At 39.9% G+C, this 16,283-nt stretch overlaps 1 protein-coding gene across 1 annotated transcript in view; it reads left to right on the top strand.

The window, feature by feature from the left end:
- Positions 1-9,388: 9,388 nt before the first annotated feature.
- The window catches only part of LOC132888231 (NAD(P) transhydrogenase, mitochondrial-like), an 85,230-nt gene continuing 78,335 nt past the window's right edge, over positions 9,389-16,283 (top strand). The window contains exons 1-7 of the mRNA XM_060924308.1: positions 9,389-9,659; positions 12,974-13,203; positions 13,284-13,501; positions 13,621-13,708; positions 13,860-13,948; positions 15,618-15,805; positions 15,983-16,116. Coding sequence (XP_060780291.1) covers positions 9,572-9,659; positions 12,974-13,203; positions 13,284-13,501; positions 13,621-13,708; positions 13,860-13,948; positions 15,618-15,805; positions 15,983-16,116 — 1,035 coding nt within the window. The 5' untranslated portion in view covers positions 9,389-9,571. The remainder of the gene's footprint in view (positions 9,660-12,973; positions 13,204-13,283; positions 13,502-13,620; positions 13,709-13,859; positions 13,949-15,617; positions 15,806-15,982; positions 16,117-16,283) is intronic.

The raw sequence follows: 16,283 nt of genomic DNA, 5'->3' as shown, positions 1-16,283 counted from the left end.
AATCAATCAATCAATCAATCAATCAATCAATCAATCAATCAATCAATCAATCAATCAATCAATCAATCAATCAATCAATCAATCAATCAATCAATCAATCAATCAATCAATCTTTTATTTCAGTTACATATAAACATATAATAGACTACACGAGTCTGCAAATAGCGCACTGCTAATCAAGGCAGACTCATGTTTACAAAGAAAAAAAACATTTTATATGAATTAATATAATACTTAAATAAGTATGAAAAAGATAAAACATACTTGACAAATTAACAACTATTTGGTAACAAAAAGAAAAAGAGGAGACAATAGTTGTTATTCAATATAAAAGTACAGTAATATATCATTCAATAACATTGAAAAAAAATATATAGAGAGAGAGGTATACTTGTCATACTGATAATAATTCATGCATGGTATTAAATAATATTTAAAGTTAAAACTAAGATAAATAAATAAATAAATAAATATAGCTCTTAATTATATATAGAAATAAAGTTATGTAGAAAGAAAGAGTTTGGAGATGTCAACATCATATCCATATCTACTTAAATCAGAAAAAAGGTGGTGTCTGACTTTTTTCTTGAACGACAATTTAGATGAAGATCTTCTAGAAGTTGGAATCTGGTTCCATACCCTAACACCAACACGGGAAAATGAGTTCTTTTGTAGATTTGTACGAGAATACTGAGTATATAAGTTCTTGGAGTAAGATGACCTAGTGTTATAAGAATGGATACTAGAAATAGAAGAAAATAATTTACAAATGTTTTTTTTGTCATTAAAATTTTTATTTTGTTTTTACATAGCAATTACAGAAAGAAGACATAACATACAAAAACACATATCGGCGGCAGCAACACAGAACATGACATATCTCCCCAATTATCCATTCATAGGCACATTAAAGCACATACATACTACATACTCACAATAAGTATACAACACACCTCAAGTTCTTTAAGAGTTCACTCCAACACTATAATCAAAATGCACCCATACATGGCTAGCTTTACTTGGTTCCTTCTGTACCCTTGAAATCATGGCTTCAAAAGCAGCTGTCTCTGACATAAGTTGAAGCCATTCTTTTATTTCTGGTCTATAAGGACTCTTCCATTTTCGTAGAATAATCCTAGCCGCTACCAGAAAGCCTGTCATCACAAGTCTGCCTTCAGCTTTTGGTATACCCACTGGCATCAAGGATTTATCTCCTAGCAGGCAGAATTGTGCGGACTCTGGCAAAGGTTGACCAAACCAGTCCTCAAATTTTTTCAATATTGCCTTCCAGAAGGGCATTATTAGGGGGCAATCCCACAGTGCATGTAGAAGTGTACCCACCTCTTTCTTGCACTTCCAACACTTACTGTCCTTTATTAAACCCATTCGAAATAGCTTACTTGGTGTAAAATAATACCTATGCACAATTTTATAATGAATAAATTTGTTTCTAGCATCCCTTGTAACTCTTCCAACATTTAAAATAATGTTTTTCCACACCTCCTCATTAATGTCTGTATCAAGATCTTTCTGCCACATAATCCTTAAGTTTTCACACATTCCCATTTGAATTGTTGACATTTTACTATAGAAAACAGATGCAGAGTGCACATGTAAAATAGGTGGAGCATTAAAAAACTGTTGCACTACATTATCCTCTTTCTTTTCTCTTTCCAAACCAAAAACAGATCCAACAGAACTTCTCAATTGTAGGTACCTCCAAAAATCCCCTTTATCATTTAAGTTGAATTGTTGTTTGAGATCCTCAAAAGACAGAAATGTCTGATCTCTATATAGATCCTGAACAATACGTACACCCTTCCCCAACCAAGTTGGCCATAAGAATACCTTTTTACCTATGCAGATAGATGGATTATTCCATATAGAAGAGTAGCTTTGTTTATATTGTGAAATCCCCAAAATTTTATGCACTCTTGCCCACGCCCATCGTGAATGATCTAAAATTAAATTACCCCCTCCTGCCTGAGTTTTCTGTGACAAATATTCTATTACACTAGATGGGCCCACAAGCCCCTCTTCAATCTTAGCCCACCCTGGCTTGGAGTCACCCATACCCCAATATCTTGCCAGCTTATTCATTTCAAAAGCAATATTATATAATTCCATGTTTGGAAGGGCCATCCCACCAACATCACGTGAGGCAAATAGTTTTTGAAGCTTGATTCTGGGCCTTTTCCCATTCCATAGAAATTCTGTAATTAACTTATTATACTGTTTGAAAGTGGCATTTGGAATATGTACTGGTATCATCATGGAAATGTAGTTAAATTGTGAGGAGACTATCATTTTAATTACATTAATCTTCCCCCATAACGTGAGGTTAATTACCCTCCACTTTTCCAAATTCAACTTTATCATCTTAAGTAAAGGGGACATATTCATGTCAATTATATTAGCCAGATCAGGGCACAGTTTAATACCTAAATATTTCATTCCAGTTTGGATCCACTTAAACTGGAACGTTGTCATTATGCTCTGACTGCATCCTTTAGATATTGGCATGCACTCAGATTTTTCCCAATTTATTGTATAGCCTGATAATGCTGAGAAAGACTCTATTGTAGATAAAACATTAGGAATCGACTGTAAAGGGTCCTCTAAAAGTAACAAAATATCGTCTGCATAAAGAAATATTTTATGTTCTTCTCCGCTATGCAAGATCCCTTTGATAGCACTCTCACCCCTAATTGCTGTTGCCAATGGTTCCAAAAATAGTGTAAAGAGCAACGGACTGAGGGGATCTCCTTGTTTTGTACCCCTTGATAAATGGAAAAAGGATGATATTATTCCATTTGTTATTACTGCAGCTCTTGGATCAGAATAAATAATATTTATCCATTTAATAAAATCTTCCCCACATCCAAATTTTCTTAGGGTGTAGTGTAGAAAGCCCCACTCTACCCTATCAAACGCCTTCTGGGCATCTAATGATATGGCCGCTATTGCATTGTTGTTTTTATGATTAATCTGCATCAGATGCAATACACGTCTTACATTATCAGAGGATGATCTCCCTTTAATAAAACCTACCTGGTCAGAATGTATTAACTGTGGCAAGAGGTTTTCTAATCTGGTTGCCAGGACCTTTGTTAAGATTTTACAGTCCACATTAATGAGACTAACCGGTCTATAGCTAGCTGGATCAACAGGATCTTTATCTTTTTTGGCAATTAAGGATATTAAAGCTTCGTTGAATGTATTTGGTAATTTGCCAACTGAAAAAGACTCCTCATAAACCTCTGTCAAAATAGGTGCAAGAAGGTCACTAAATCTCTTATAGTACTCTGCGGGAAAACCATCCAAACCAGGTGACTTTCCAGCACTCATTGATTTAATTGCCTTTTTAACTTCCTCCACTGAAATAGGGCTATCTAGTAACTCCTTGTCATTGTTTAATATTTTTGGGAGGCTGATCTTAGAGAAAAAGGCATCATATTCCTTCGATTCAGGACTAATCTCTGATGTATATAACTGGTTATAGAAACTTGCAAAAATGTTATTAATATCCATTGCTTTAGTCATTAATTCCCCTTTCTTGTTTTTAATTGCTGGTATAGCATAGCTTGCTTCTTTCTGACGCAACTGTCTAGCCAGCAACTTGCCGGCTTTTTCCCCACTCTCATAATATGTTGTTTTAAGTTTGAATAGAGCATATTCTGCCTTTCTATTGTATATATCATTTATTTGAAATTTGAGGTCACAGATTTCCTTCAGCAATACATCATCATGTTTCCCCGCCAGTTTCTTCTCTAAATCTTTAAGTTGATTTTCTAAATCCTTAAGTTTGTTTCTTTGTTCTCTTTTCTTCGCACTGCACTGAGCTATGATCCTCCCTCTAATATATGCTTTAGAACTCTCCCACACCGTTCCTATTCTATCTACTGAGCCTATATTTTCAGAGAAAAAAGTGCTAAGATCCTCTTCAAGCTGGCTACAGAACACAGGATCCTGAAACATAGAAACATTCAATCTCCACCTACTCCCTCTCTTACCCTCTGATCCAATCAATACTCCTAAATGTACTGCTGCATGATCAGTCAAGGCTATCGGCCCTATGGAGCAGTCTGTGACATTATTAACCAATTCTTTGCTAATTAAAAAATAATCTATCCTGGATTGTGATTTATGTTTATGAGAGTAAAATGTATATTCTTTATCCTTCGGATTAACAAGCCTCCATATATCTGTCAGACCCATATCCTCCATCATAAGACCAATAGCCATTCTATCTTTTGGAATAATATTAGAAAAGGTGGTTTTATCCAGAGCTCCATCCAAAACTTGGTTGAAATCCCCACCTATTATTATAGGACCCCCACTATCATTACCCACTAAATCATTAATTTTATGAAAGAAAGATGGATTTTCTTCATTTGGTGCATAAATATTACATATAGTAACTTGTGCTCCATTGATTTTAACTTGTATGTATATGACCCTCCCCTCATCATCCTTTTGCTGCTTAATAATAACACAATTAAGATTTTTATGTACCAAAATGGCAACTCCATGTTTTTTACTACTATATGAGCTATGGAATATTTGGCCCACCCAATCTCTTTTCAGTTTTGCAGCCTCTGATTCAACCATATGTGTCTCCTGAATAAGGGCTATTTGGACTTGTTGTGATTTAAGATATGATAAACATTTTTTTCTTTTAATGGGGTTGTGTAAACCATTCACGTTCCAGGATACTATCCTAACACAGTTATTCATTAGTGTTCTTTTTAACAATTAAGCTTAATACCATTGACTTGAGATGTATGAAAGCTGTGTGCCATAGAAAGTAAAATATATAAACAATAAGGGGAGTGCTGCCAAGCTGCCGATCAAAACAAAACACACATTCTGTCAAAAACCTTTCAAAACAAAAAACATAAAATGTAAACCCAATACCACCCCTGTGATACCCCCCACAAAACAGGCCCATGAGGTACGCTAAGATGATCAACAATAATCCCCTCCCCTCCCATTACCCTCCAAACCCATAATAATATCGTTGAAATGTTAAATATTCCCTTGTTGCTGACCTAGTCAGTAGAACTTTTATTCTGATATCACATTTTCGGACAATACTATCCTGATATTCAGCAAGCCATGTTGTAGTAGGCACTTCAAATCAATTGTCCACTCATATACTCACGTCTAAAAGTCTTAAGGATCAAAATGGCAAACGGCCACAGCGCAAAACGTAACGAATCCTTTCTTCTTTTCGGAATTTAGTTATTCATCTGTTGACTCACGACCATTGGACACCTCCTCCTCCACATCTTGCTGTCCCGTCTGACTGTCCAGAAAGTCCATCGCCTTTCTGTCGTCCGTGAACTTCACTTTTTTTCCTCGCCAGGTGAAGCGCATCTCTGCGGGGAAGCCCAGTGTAAACCGCACGTCCAGTCTGTGTAGCCGACTTTTAACATCCTTAAACTTTCTCCTCTTCGCTGCCGTTTCTTTTGTCATGTCAGGGAAAAATGACAACTTGCAGCCTTTCCATATTACATCTTCCTTGTCTTTATATTTCTTCTTCGCAGCCATCAACACTCTCTCCCTCTCCAAGTAGCTCAGAAAGCGAATGATGATAGGTCTTGGTGAGAGATTATCGGTGTTCTCTGACATAGTAGTCGGGACTCGGTGCACTCGCTGCAGCTGACCTCTGTCCAGTTCAATCCCAAGGGCCTCGGAGATAATAGTTCTCACGCAGTCTGACGGCTTGTTACCTTCCAGTTTTTCCTTCAGCCCGATGAGCCTTAAATTTTGGCGCCTGTCACGATTTGCTGCGTCTTCCACTGCATAGCGTAACTCCTCGCAGGTTTTAGAACTCGTACTTGCCTCTTGGCGTAACTGAACGTTTTCGTCCTCAAGTTGGGAAATGCGGCTCTCCGCTTCCTCAAGTCGCTGCATAACACTGTCCATGTCCGTCCGAAGCACAACATTGTTTTCTTTTATATCGGATATTTCAGTCTGGAGTGTCGTCAAAAGTTTCCCAACTCTTCCCATTTCCTTCATAGCTTTCTCCAGTGACTGCTGCATGGATGCTAGCACACTTTCTCCGTCCCCCTTGCTAGCTCCAGCCATTGATGTTAGCTTACTAGCCGCTGGTATGGCCGGGTTTTGTTTAGCCGCTGTTCTCGTCAACATTGTACATTAAATCCCATCTTTAACAACTTTTGACTGATCAGCAGTACATTATAAGTCACTACTCAACGATGAAACGCATAATATATCGAATTTCAGGGTAAAATCGGTGGGTCTATGGGAGAGCTCCTTCTATGCGACCATCCTGCTCAATGATCCCACGAGACTCCCTTCTAATTTACAAATGTTTGAGGGTGCACTTTGATTAACAACGTCATACATTAATTTAGAAATACATTCATAGAAAAGATTTACTAGTAAAATATTGGTTTTGGAAAACAATGGAAAGGCACTTTCTCTATTATCAACAAAATGGATTAATCTTAAAGCTCGTTTTTGTAGGATTAATACTTTATTTATGAGTTTTACAAGCCTGTCCCCAAGAACTAAGACCATATGTTAAATAAGGTTGAATCAGAGAGCGATATAATGTCATAAGGGTATGTAGTGGAATAAAATGTCTAATCTTGGCCAAAAGGCCGACAATCTTGCTTATTTTGTCGCAAATAAAATCAATATGAGGCTTCCAAGAAAGATTGTCATCGATTATTAAACCCAAATATTTGACATACTTTTTACGTGAAACAAGTTTGTTTTGAGACACTGTTTTGAGAGTATGTTATGCACAACCTGTCAACCTCGATTACAATTTCCTATCTCTGTATTGGCCTAATTTAATGTTTTAAAGTAATTATTTTTTCGACTAAAATTAATGACTAAAACTGGACTAAAACCCTTTTAGTTTTTGTCGACTAAAACTAGACCAAAACTATCAAGGATGGAATTGACTAAAATGTGACTAAAATTAATAAGCATTTCATCCAAAAGACTAAAACTAAATCAAAAATGGCTGCCAAAAACAACACTGGTCCCAAAGCGGCCTTACAGAATCTGAATGACCCAAGACATGAGCCAATTTTATCCCTAATCTATCCCCAATGAGCAAGCCCATGGTGATGGTGGCAAGGAAAAACTCCCCCAGACAACACGAGGAAGAAACCTCAAGAGGAACCAGACCCAAAAGGGAACCAATCCTCACCTGGACAGCAACAGACAGCATGACTATAACATTAACAGTTTTAACATGAAGTCAGTTTTGTTGATGTTATAAACTCTTCATTGATGGAAACTTGAGTGCAAAACTGTTCATGACAACTGCAGTCCTAAAGTTAGCAAGTCAACTGTAGTCCTCAGCCATAAAAGCATTACTGTAAGAGTCCAGAGCGTCCTCCAGGTGTGACTTTCAACTGTCCACATGGGGCCGTCCTCCACAGGAGCGATGTGATGAGACTCCAACCAGACACAGGGCACCAGGATGGATCAGGCAGGTCCGAGGAGCAGAAGAGGTTCAGCATCTCGATCCCAGGATTGACATGTAACTCAGAGGGACAGATTTGGGGGGTGGGGGGGAACACAGGTGGTTAGGTATGCCCAATGTCACCTGAATAAGTAGGAACAGTATACATATTGCACTGAGTACAAGCAGGGACTCCGGCAACTAACTATGACAGCATAACTAAAAGGGGAGAGCCAGAAGGTAACACAGGCATGAGGGAGCCCCGGGACATAAAGCAGCAGCCACTACACCGTCAACAAACTCGAGTGAGCAAGCGAGTGGGGACTGACAGCATCCATACATCCCAGTTTACCAAAACACTCTGTCTGAGGATCCTCCAGATCTACACCTTTACCTCATAAACACCATTAACAAAAGGCTTGACTAAACAGATATGTTTTCAGCCGAGACTTAAATGCTGAAACTGTGAATATATCAGCTTCACCTTCCAAGCCTTTATCAATGCTTCAGTAATCTTGAATCAGATCTTGGTGATTCCGCTCTTAGGGAATTGGCTACAGCACCACTGGGAACACAGAGAGTACATGGGATGGGATGGCATTAAATGAAGCTAGTCCTCCTGGATATATTTGACAATTAAAGGAGTCCTTGGTTTCAAACTGTTTGAGAAATCATATACATTCATCCATTTGTATATAGATTAGAAGAACTGCAAGAAGGATGGGGTAGTGTGATTCTGCATAGATTATGCAAAGGAACTCTAAACCAGACCTGGGCATTTTACGGCCCGCGGGCCGCATCCGGCCCTTTGGTTCATTCTGACCGGCCCGCGTAAGGTTAATGAGAAATTACAAAATAAACGTATTTTCTAATTTTACCTCATGCATGGACTGAATGTGCATTGCTTTTATTTTGAAGTTGTGTTCAACAAAAACGCAATGCGCGTGACATGAACATGACATGAAATCCCACAAAACCTAATCGCGCGATAACTACTTCCGTAATTTGTCCAGACCAACCACAAACTTGTACGTCATCCTTCAAACGGTCCAGCCAATCACATAGTGTGACGTCACCAGCAGGCGCCGGAGCCGATCTCCGGCGAAAAACCCCAAATGAGGTGATTAGACTACAAATGTGGGCATCATTATTATAATATGATGTATCTTGCTTGATATTTGGAGTAGAAAGACAATATTGTGATGTCTTTATTGTGTTTTGGGGTGAATGTGACTGAAAAAAAATGGTACAAACGTTCACATTTTGTTAACCATTGTTTTGGGAAATTTGATTGAATAAATGACATTTTTTGTAAGGCAACCTCGTTTTTTCCATACTCTTACCAGTCTTAGCAGCTTGTAAAAACAATGTTATTTATTGCTTCATATAAAGAAATGCAATTAATATTATGCAGAATTTAGTTCAGCCTTTTGGTCCGGCCCTCCACAAAATTTTCTGTTTCTCATGTGGCCCCATGGAAAAAATAATTGCCCACCCCTGCTCTAAACCAATGTACTAAATGCTTAATGTTGGTGAGTTCCTGGATTAGCTTGTTATTACTCGTTTTTATATAAGCCTGAATTTGACCAAGGCCTATGAGCAGATAGTCACAACTTTCCATGGGGGAAATTATTTTAAACCAATGTATATTTTTCAGGCTGAGGGCTGATTTTTTTTTTTACAGGGGAAGATCTGTACTGGACATTAAGTAATGTCATGGGAGGAGTTGGTCACAGGTGGGGATGTTTTTCACACCTGAATATTTCTTCCAATCCCAGATTTATAGGCTGTTTTTCTATCTTGGCAGTGTGTGTGTGTGTGTGTGTGTGTGAGAGAGAGAGAGAGAGTTGGCTGTCCTACCATGTTCTCCCTTAATGTCACGGAGCCTTTGCCCAAGACACACACACACACACACACACACACACACACACACACACACACACACACACACACACACACACACACACACACAGGAATAGAAAAGGAGAGGGTGCTGGTGTTCCTCTGTGAGAAGACCATGAGCACAGGAGCGTGACCAAGAGACACTCTGTTTAATAACCTAGGGACGGCACAGAGTGTGTGGAGTGTGTGTGTGAGGAGTGTGTAAGGAGTGTGTGAATCATGTCCATGTTGTTGCAGTGTATGTGTGGCATCTCTGTCAGACGTTTCCACAATATTCCTGCACTCTGGAACCAACATGCAGCGAAAGGTAAGAAAAGAATAATGCAGGCGTGTTACACACAAGAGTAAATAACACACACACACACACACACACACACACACACACACACACACACACACACACACACACACAAGGAAACTGTTCTGTTTATTAATTTGCTGTAAAATAAAAATGATTTGTAAATCAAAGCAGATTGAGGTGATTGTAAATGTATAAGTCCTTCAATGTAAAAATAATTTATTCTTGTGTTGTGAAATTTATCACTGGAGGTAAAAGAGAGGTCAAATAAAGGTGATCGCAACACAGCTACACAGCCATGACCATTCCTTTTACATTAATGTAAACTAGTGTGTGTGTGAGAGAGAGAGAGAGAGAGAGAGAGTGGAGAGACAGACTTTCTCCCAGTAACTTTTAAAGTTTTGTATGTGTTAGTGTGAGCGTTATGTCGGATTTAAACTCTGTGAGTCAGTGAGATGGTACAGGCCAGGACGTATTGGATTTCAGCCAACCAGCTGCTAATAATGTCCTGGTGTCACTGGAAGCGGCCATGTTGGTTATGAGAAGAAATGTGAAAGCTGAGCTCGTGAGGCAGGGCTGTGCCAGAACTGCTGGAGCGTGAGCTGCCTCAGGTGCTGCCTACTGCTTTAATCGACTCTAGTCCAGACTCAATACTTCAACTGGGGTATAGAGGAGTGTTGAGTGAGGGACAGGGGTCATATTATGACAGGAATGGAGGCAGTGACAGAGCATGAAGGTACTGTAGTAGGAATGGCGAATGATAGTGTTCAGGCAGAAATAGAGTCAGAACATAAATGCTGAGGCACACTGAGGGATGTTTCAGATAAGAGGGAGATACAGCAGGCGGGGAAATAAAGGGTTACTGAAGCACTACCAAAGTCAATCAAGCAGTATTCAGGCAGAAATGGGTGAATGAAGGCATGCTGAAGGAGGGACAGAGATGGAGTATTGAGGCAGCAACAGATGCAGTAAAGGAGTATTAAGGCAGTCACAAGGGCAAGAAAGAGTATTGAGGCAGAGAGAAGCAGTGACAGTATTGAGGCAGGAATAGAGGCATTAAAGCAAGCTGAGGCTGTAACAAAGGCACTGAAGGAAAAATTGATGAAGGAGTACAGTGCTGCTTGAAAGTTTGTGAACCCTTTAGAATTTTCTATATTTCTGCATAAATATGACCTAAAACATCATCAGATTTTCACACAAGTCCTAAAAGTAGATAAAGAGAACCCAGTTAAACAAATGAGACAAAAATATTATACTTGGTCATTTATTTATTGAGGAAAATGATCCAATATTACATATCTGTGAGTGGCAAAAGTATGTGACCCTTTGCTTTCAGTATCTGGTGTGACCCCCTTGTGCAGCAATAACTGCAACTAAACGTTTGCGGTAACTGTTGATCAGTCCTGCACACCGGCTTGGAGGAATTTTAGCCCGTTCCTCCGTACAGAACAGCTTCAACTCTGGGATGTTGGTGGGTTTCCTCACAAACTGCTCACTTCAGGTCCTTCCACAACATTTCCATTGGATTAAGGTCAGGACTTTGACTTGGCCATTCCAAAACATTCACTTTATTCTTCTTTAACCATTCTTTGGTAGAACGACTTGTGTGCTTAGGGTCGTTGTCTTGCTGCATGACCCACCTTCTCTTGAGATTCAGTTCATGGACAGATGTCCTGACATTTTCCTTTAGAATTCACTGGTATAATTCAGAATTCATTGTTCCATCAATGATGGCAAGCCGTCCTGGCCCAGATGCAGCAGAACAGGCCCAAACCATGATACTACCACCACCATGTTTCACAGATGGGATAAGGGTCTTATGCTGGAATGCAGTGTTCTCCTTTCTCCAAGCATAATGCTACTCATTTAAACCAAAATGTTCTATTTTGGTCTTATCCGTCCACAAAACATTTTTCCAATAGCCTTCTGGCTTGTCCACGTGATCTTTAGCAAACTGCAGACGAGCAGCAATGTTCTTTTTGGAGAGCAGTGGCTTTCTCCTTGCAACCCTGCCATGCACACCATTGTTGTTCAGTGTTCTCCTGATGGTGGACTCATGAACATTAGCATTAGCCAATGTGAGAGAGGCCTTCAGTTGCTTAGAAGTTACCCTGGGGTCCTTTGTGACGTCGCTGACTATTACCAGCCTTGCTCTTGGAGTGATCTTTGTTGGTCAACCACTCCTGGGGAGGGTAACAGTGGCCTTGAATTTCCTCCATTTGTACACAATCTGTCTGACTGTGGATTGGTGGAGTCCAAACTCTTTAGAGATGGTTTTATAACCTTTTCCAGCCTGATGAGCATCAACAACACTTTTTCTGAGGTCCTCAGAAATCTCCTTTATTCGTGCCATGATACACTTCCACAAACATGTGTTGTGAAGATCAGACTTTGATAGATCCCTGTTCTTTAAATAAAACAGGGTGCCCATTCACACCTGATTGTCATCCCATTGATTGAAAACACCTGACTCTAATTTCACCTTCAAATTAACTGCTAATCCTAGAGGTTCACATACTTTTGCCACTCACAGATATGTAATATTGGATCATTTTCCTCAATAAATAAATGACCAAGTATAATATTTTTGTCTCATTTGTTGAACTGGGTTCTCTTTATCTACTTTTAGGACTTGTGTGAAAATCTGATGATGTTTTAGGTCATTTATGCAGAAATATAGAAAATTCTAAAGGGTTCACAAACTTTCAAGCACCACAGTAGATGTAGTAAAGGAGTACTGAGGCAGAAACAGAGGGAGTGAAGAAGTATTGACGGAGGAACAAGAGTAGTGAAAGATAACTCCTTTATCTATATCCCGACTTCATAATTTTCATAATGCTTATGTATTATGGATAATTTTTTTATTCTTCTTTAATTGCCTCTGTTATTGCCTCCAGTTGACTCTCACTTGAGTGTTGCATGTATTCCTGCCTCAGTACACCATTACTGCCTCATCACTCAGTCCTTCACTGCCTGTCTTCAGCCAGAATACTCGTATGATAACACTTTAACATCCTCGGTTCCACTCTGAAAAAATAAGTAACCCTCCATGTCTCAGTGCTTTTTCAACTGCCTTCATTTCTGCCTCAGTAACTTAATGCAGCTTTTTTATTTTTAAACATGTGTGTTTAATACTTAAATGACTGTGTACATGTGCTTATGCTGTCTCTCTTTCTGCCTCAGTGCTCATTTGGATGTTGCTCTGGTTCTTCCTCTACAGCCTTAATCCTGTATTGCTGCCTCAAGTTCTGCCTCAGTACTGTTTTAGGTGCCTCTGATTCTGCTTCTATAGCACCCAGCACCTTTTTGTGTTTATTATCTAGGTATTTGTTATAAGGACTTGCTGGTGGGGGTTCCTAAGGAAATTGTAAAGAATGAGCGGCGTGTAGCGGTGTCCCCTGCAGGCGTGGAGGCTCTGGTGAAGCAGGGTTTCCAAGTACATGTGGAGGAAGGAGCCGGCCGAGAGGCAAAGTTCTCAGACCAGCAGTACCAAGCGGCAGGAGCCTCCATCACAAACACCATGGGAGCTTTTAACTCAGACCTAGTTCTGAAAGTGAGGAATGTACCGTACACAAATGCCAATCAGGTCGTAGGTTGTGTGTGATTATATTGTGTTGTTGTAAATGGGTGTAGGTGCGAGGACCAGTGTTTAATGACTCCTTGGGCCTCCATGAGGTGGCACTGCTGAAGAAAGGCTGCACTCTGGTGAGTTTTATTTATCCAGCACAGAATGCTGAGCTGATGGACAGACTAGCAGAGCGTCACAGCACCGTGCTCGCCATGGACCAGGTACCACGAGTCACCATCGCTCAGGGCTATGATGCCCTCAGCTCCATGGCCAACATTGCCGGGTATGAAAACACCTACAGTTCTCTCTCGTTATGCTTTACTCAGCAAATCTGCTGCCCGAGATGTGGGACTTTAAAGGCACTTACAGCATTTAGTTGTGTGTGTGTGTGTGTGTGTACAGGTACAAGGCTGTGGTCCTCGCTGCAAACCATTTTGGTCGATTTTTCACTGGTCAGATTACAGCAGCAGGGAAGGTTCCTCCTGCAAAGGTACAGCATCTCACACACACACACACACACACACACACACACACACACACACACACACACACACAAAACATGCTTTCCATTTTTCTGTTATATTCTGTACTGTAAATGTGTGTGTGTGTGTGTGTGTGTGTGTGTGTGTGTGTGTGTGTAGGTGCTGGTGATTGGTGGTGGAGTAGCCGGTCTGGCTGCTGCAGGAGCTGCTAAATCTATGGGAGCCATTGTGAGAGGTTTCGACACCAGGTGAGTGTAAAGAAAGACTAACAGGAACTGAAAATAATACGAAAGAAGTGTTTGTTTTTTTTCCCCTCACAGGAATGAGATGCGTTAAAAGGAAAAATAAATTATGTAGTGAGTGTTTATTTGTCATAGACCCACACTGCAAAAAAATGATCAAGTGAAAATATTTTAAATATACATAAATGTCAAATTTATCAAGTATTTCATATTTTGTGATTTATATTAAACTAAAGGTGCTTTCAGACCAAACAGCTCTTGGGACTTATTTGAGAGGAACTACCCACTGTGGAGCTCCACTGAGAACTATACACCTTCAAGGGCTTTGAACCCAACCAGTAACACCAGTAGGAATGCTGAAGTGATGTACGCTGCTTGCTAGCAGGACATTACCAGGAAATGCTCATGAAGATTTTTAAATTTCTCTTAGACACATCAAAATCATGCTGTATTTCCTCCATCACATACGCATTCACCGGCCACTTTAATAGGAACTTGTTGTTGGTTCTAAGATCCCTGTTCTTGGCTGCAGGAGTGGAACCCAATGTGTTCTTCTGTTCTGCTGTTGCATGCTGAGATGCTTTTCTGCTCACCACGGTTGTAAAGAGTGATTATATGAGTTACTATATCCTTCCTGGGAAAAAAGCTCGACCCAATCTGTCCATTTCCCTCTGACCCTCTCTGATCAACAAGGCGTTTGTTTCCACCCACAGAACTGTCGCTCACTCACTCAGTGTTTTTTGTTTTCTGCACCATTCTGTGTAAACTCTAGAGACTGTTGTGTGTGAAAACCCCAGGAGGAGATCAGCAGCTTCTGAAATACTCAAACCAGTCCATCTGGATCAAACCAACACCCAGACCACAGTGAGAGAAAGTCACACTGTGAGATCACAATGTTTCCCGTTCTGATGTTTGAACATTGTGAACATTAACTGAAGCTCCTGATTTGTATCTGTGGGATCTGATGCGTCGTGCTGCTGGCGAGGGATCGGCTGATTACAGAACTGCACAAAACAGCAGGGGGATGTAGGGTGTTCCTAATAAAGTGGCCAGTGAGTGTACATTCAAGAAAGCCCGGACGTCACTTTTTGTCCATTTTATACCATTAATGCTAAAAGCTGTTGTTGAAACCAATAACACTTTACATGTTTTTTTTTTAAATAGCGGTTGCTGGTGCTGAATTGGTTCGTGTGCTCCACCAATCACACTACATTTACATCACTCAGGGTTCTTCTTGTGCTGGGAGAGAACCCATGCTGAAACAGGAGCTAAAAAAAGTCCCTCAAAACAGTTTTCTAAGAACTACGATCATCCACAGGTCCTGCAGTGGGGAGACACAGAAAAGGGGGAACTTCCTCCAGCAGTTCTCAGAACTATGAAGAAGTTTCTCTGGTCTGAAAGCACCTTAAATATTTGATTATTCAGCCTATTTCTAGACATTTTTACTCATTTCAAACAAGACTTGATCTATTTGTTTCTCATTTTAAGTACTTACTCATATTTCTAGAAAGAATTTAAAGGATCTACCAATAAAATAAATATTAAAGCTTGAAATGAATCAAAGCATCGAAAAGAGGTTGAATAATTTGCGTGTGTGTGTGTGACCTTTTTCAAATTCATGAAAGAAATACTTAATATAGTTAGGTAGAACCACATGATGTTTCTCTTCCTTTAGACCAGCAGCACTGGAGCAGTTTAAGTCTTTCGGGGTGGAACCTTTGGAGGTGGATGTGAAGGAATCTGGGGAGGGAATTGGAGGTTATGCCAAGGAGATGTCTAAAGATTTCATCGAGGCTGAGATGGCTCTGTTCGCCAAACAGTGCAAAGAAGTGGACATAATCATCACCACAGCTCTTATTCCTGGTTAACACACACACACACACACACACACACACACACACACACACACAAAGAAACAAACTTCCAGAAAATGTTAGTGAGTGTATGACTGAACCTCAGGCACATAATTCAGTTTGGATGTGTATATTGTACATAAATAAAGGTGTGTGTGTGTGTGTGTGTGTGTGTGTGTGTGTGTAGGTAAGAAAGCACCTGTGTTAATAACGAGGGAGATGGTGGAGAGTATGAAGGACGGATCAGTAGTGGTGGATTTGGCAGCAGAAGCAGGAGGAAATATAGAGACAACAAAACCTGGAGAACTGCACATACACAAGGTCTGAACACACACAGAAACTGAAAATTACTGTAACTGAGAATACACTTTAGATCAGTATTTTAAAAGGAATGGTCATGAATTATTGAAAAGGACTATAAATTACAAAGTGAATCTAAGACACTGAACATTTTGTGTGTGTGTGTGTGTGCGTGTGCGTGTGTGCGT

Source organism: Neoarius graeffei, chromosome 6, assembly GCF_027579695.1.
Source record: "Neoarius graeffei isolate fNeoGra1 chromosome 6, fNeoGra1.pri, whole genome shotgun sequence".
Lineage (NCBI taxonomy): Eukaryota > Metazoa > Chordata > Actinopteri > Siluriformes > Ariidae > Neoarius > Neoarius graeffei.
Note: the sequence above shows the minus strand (reverse complement) of the source record. Positions and strands in the feature narration are given on the sequence as shown.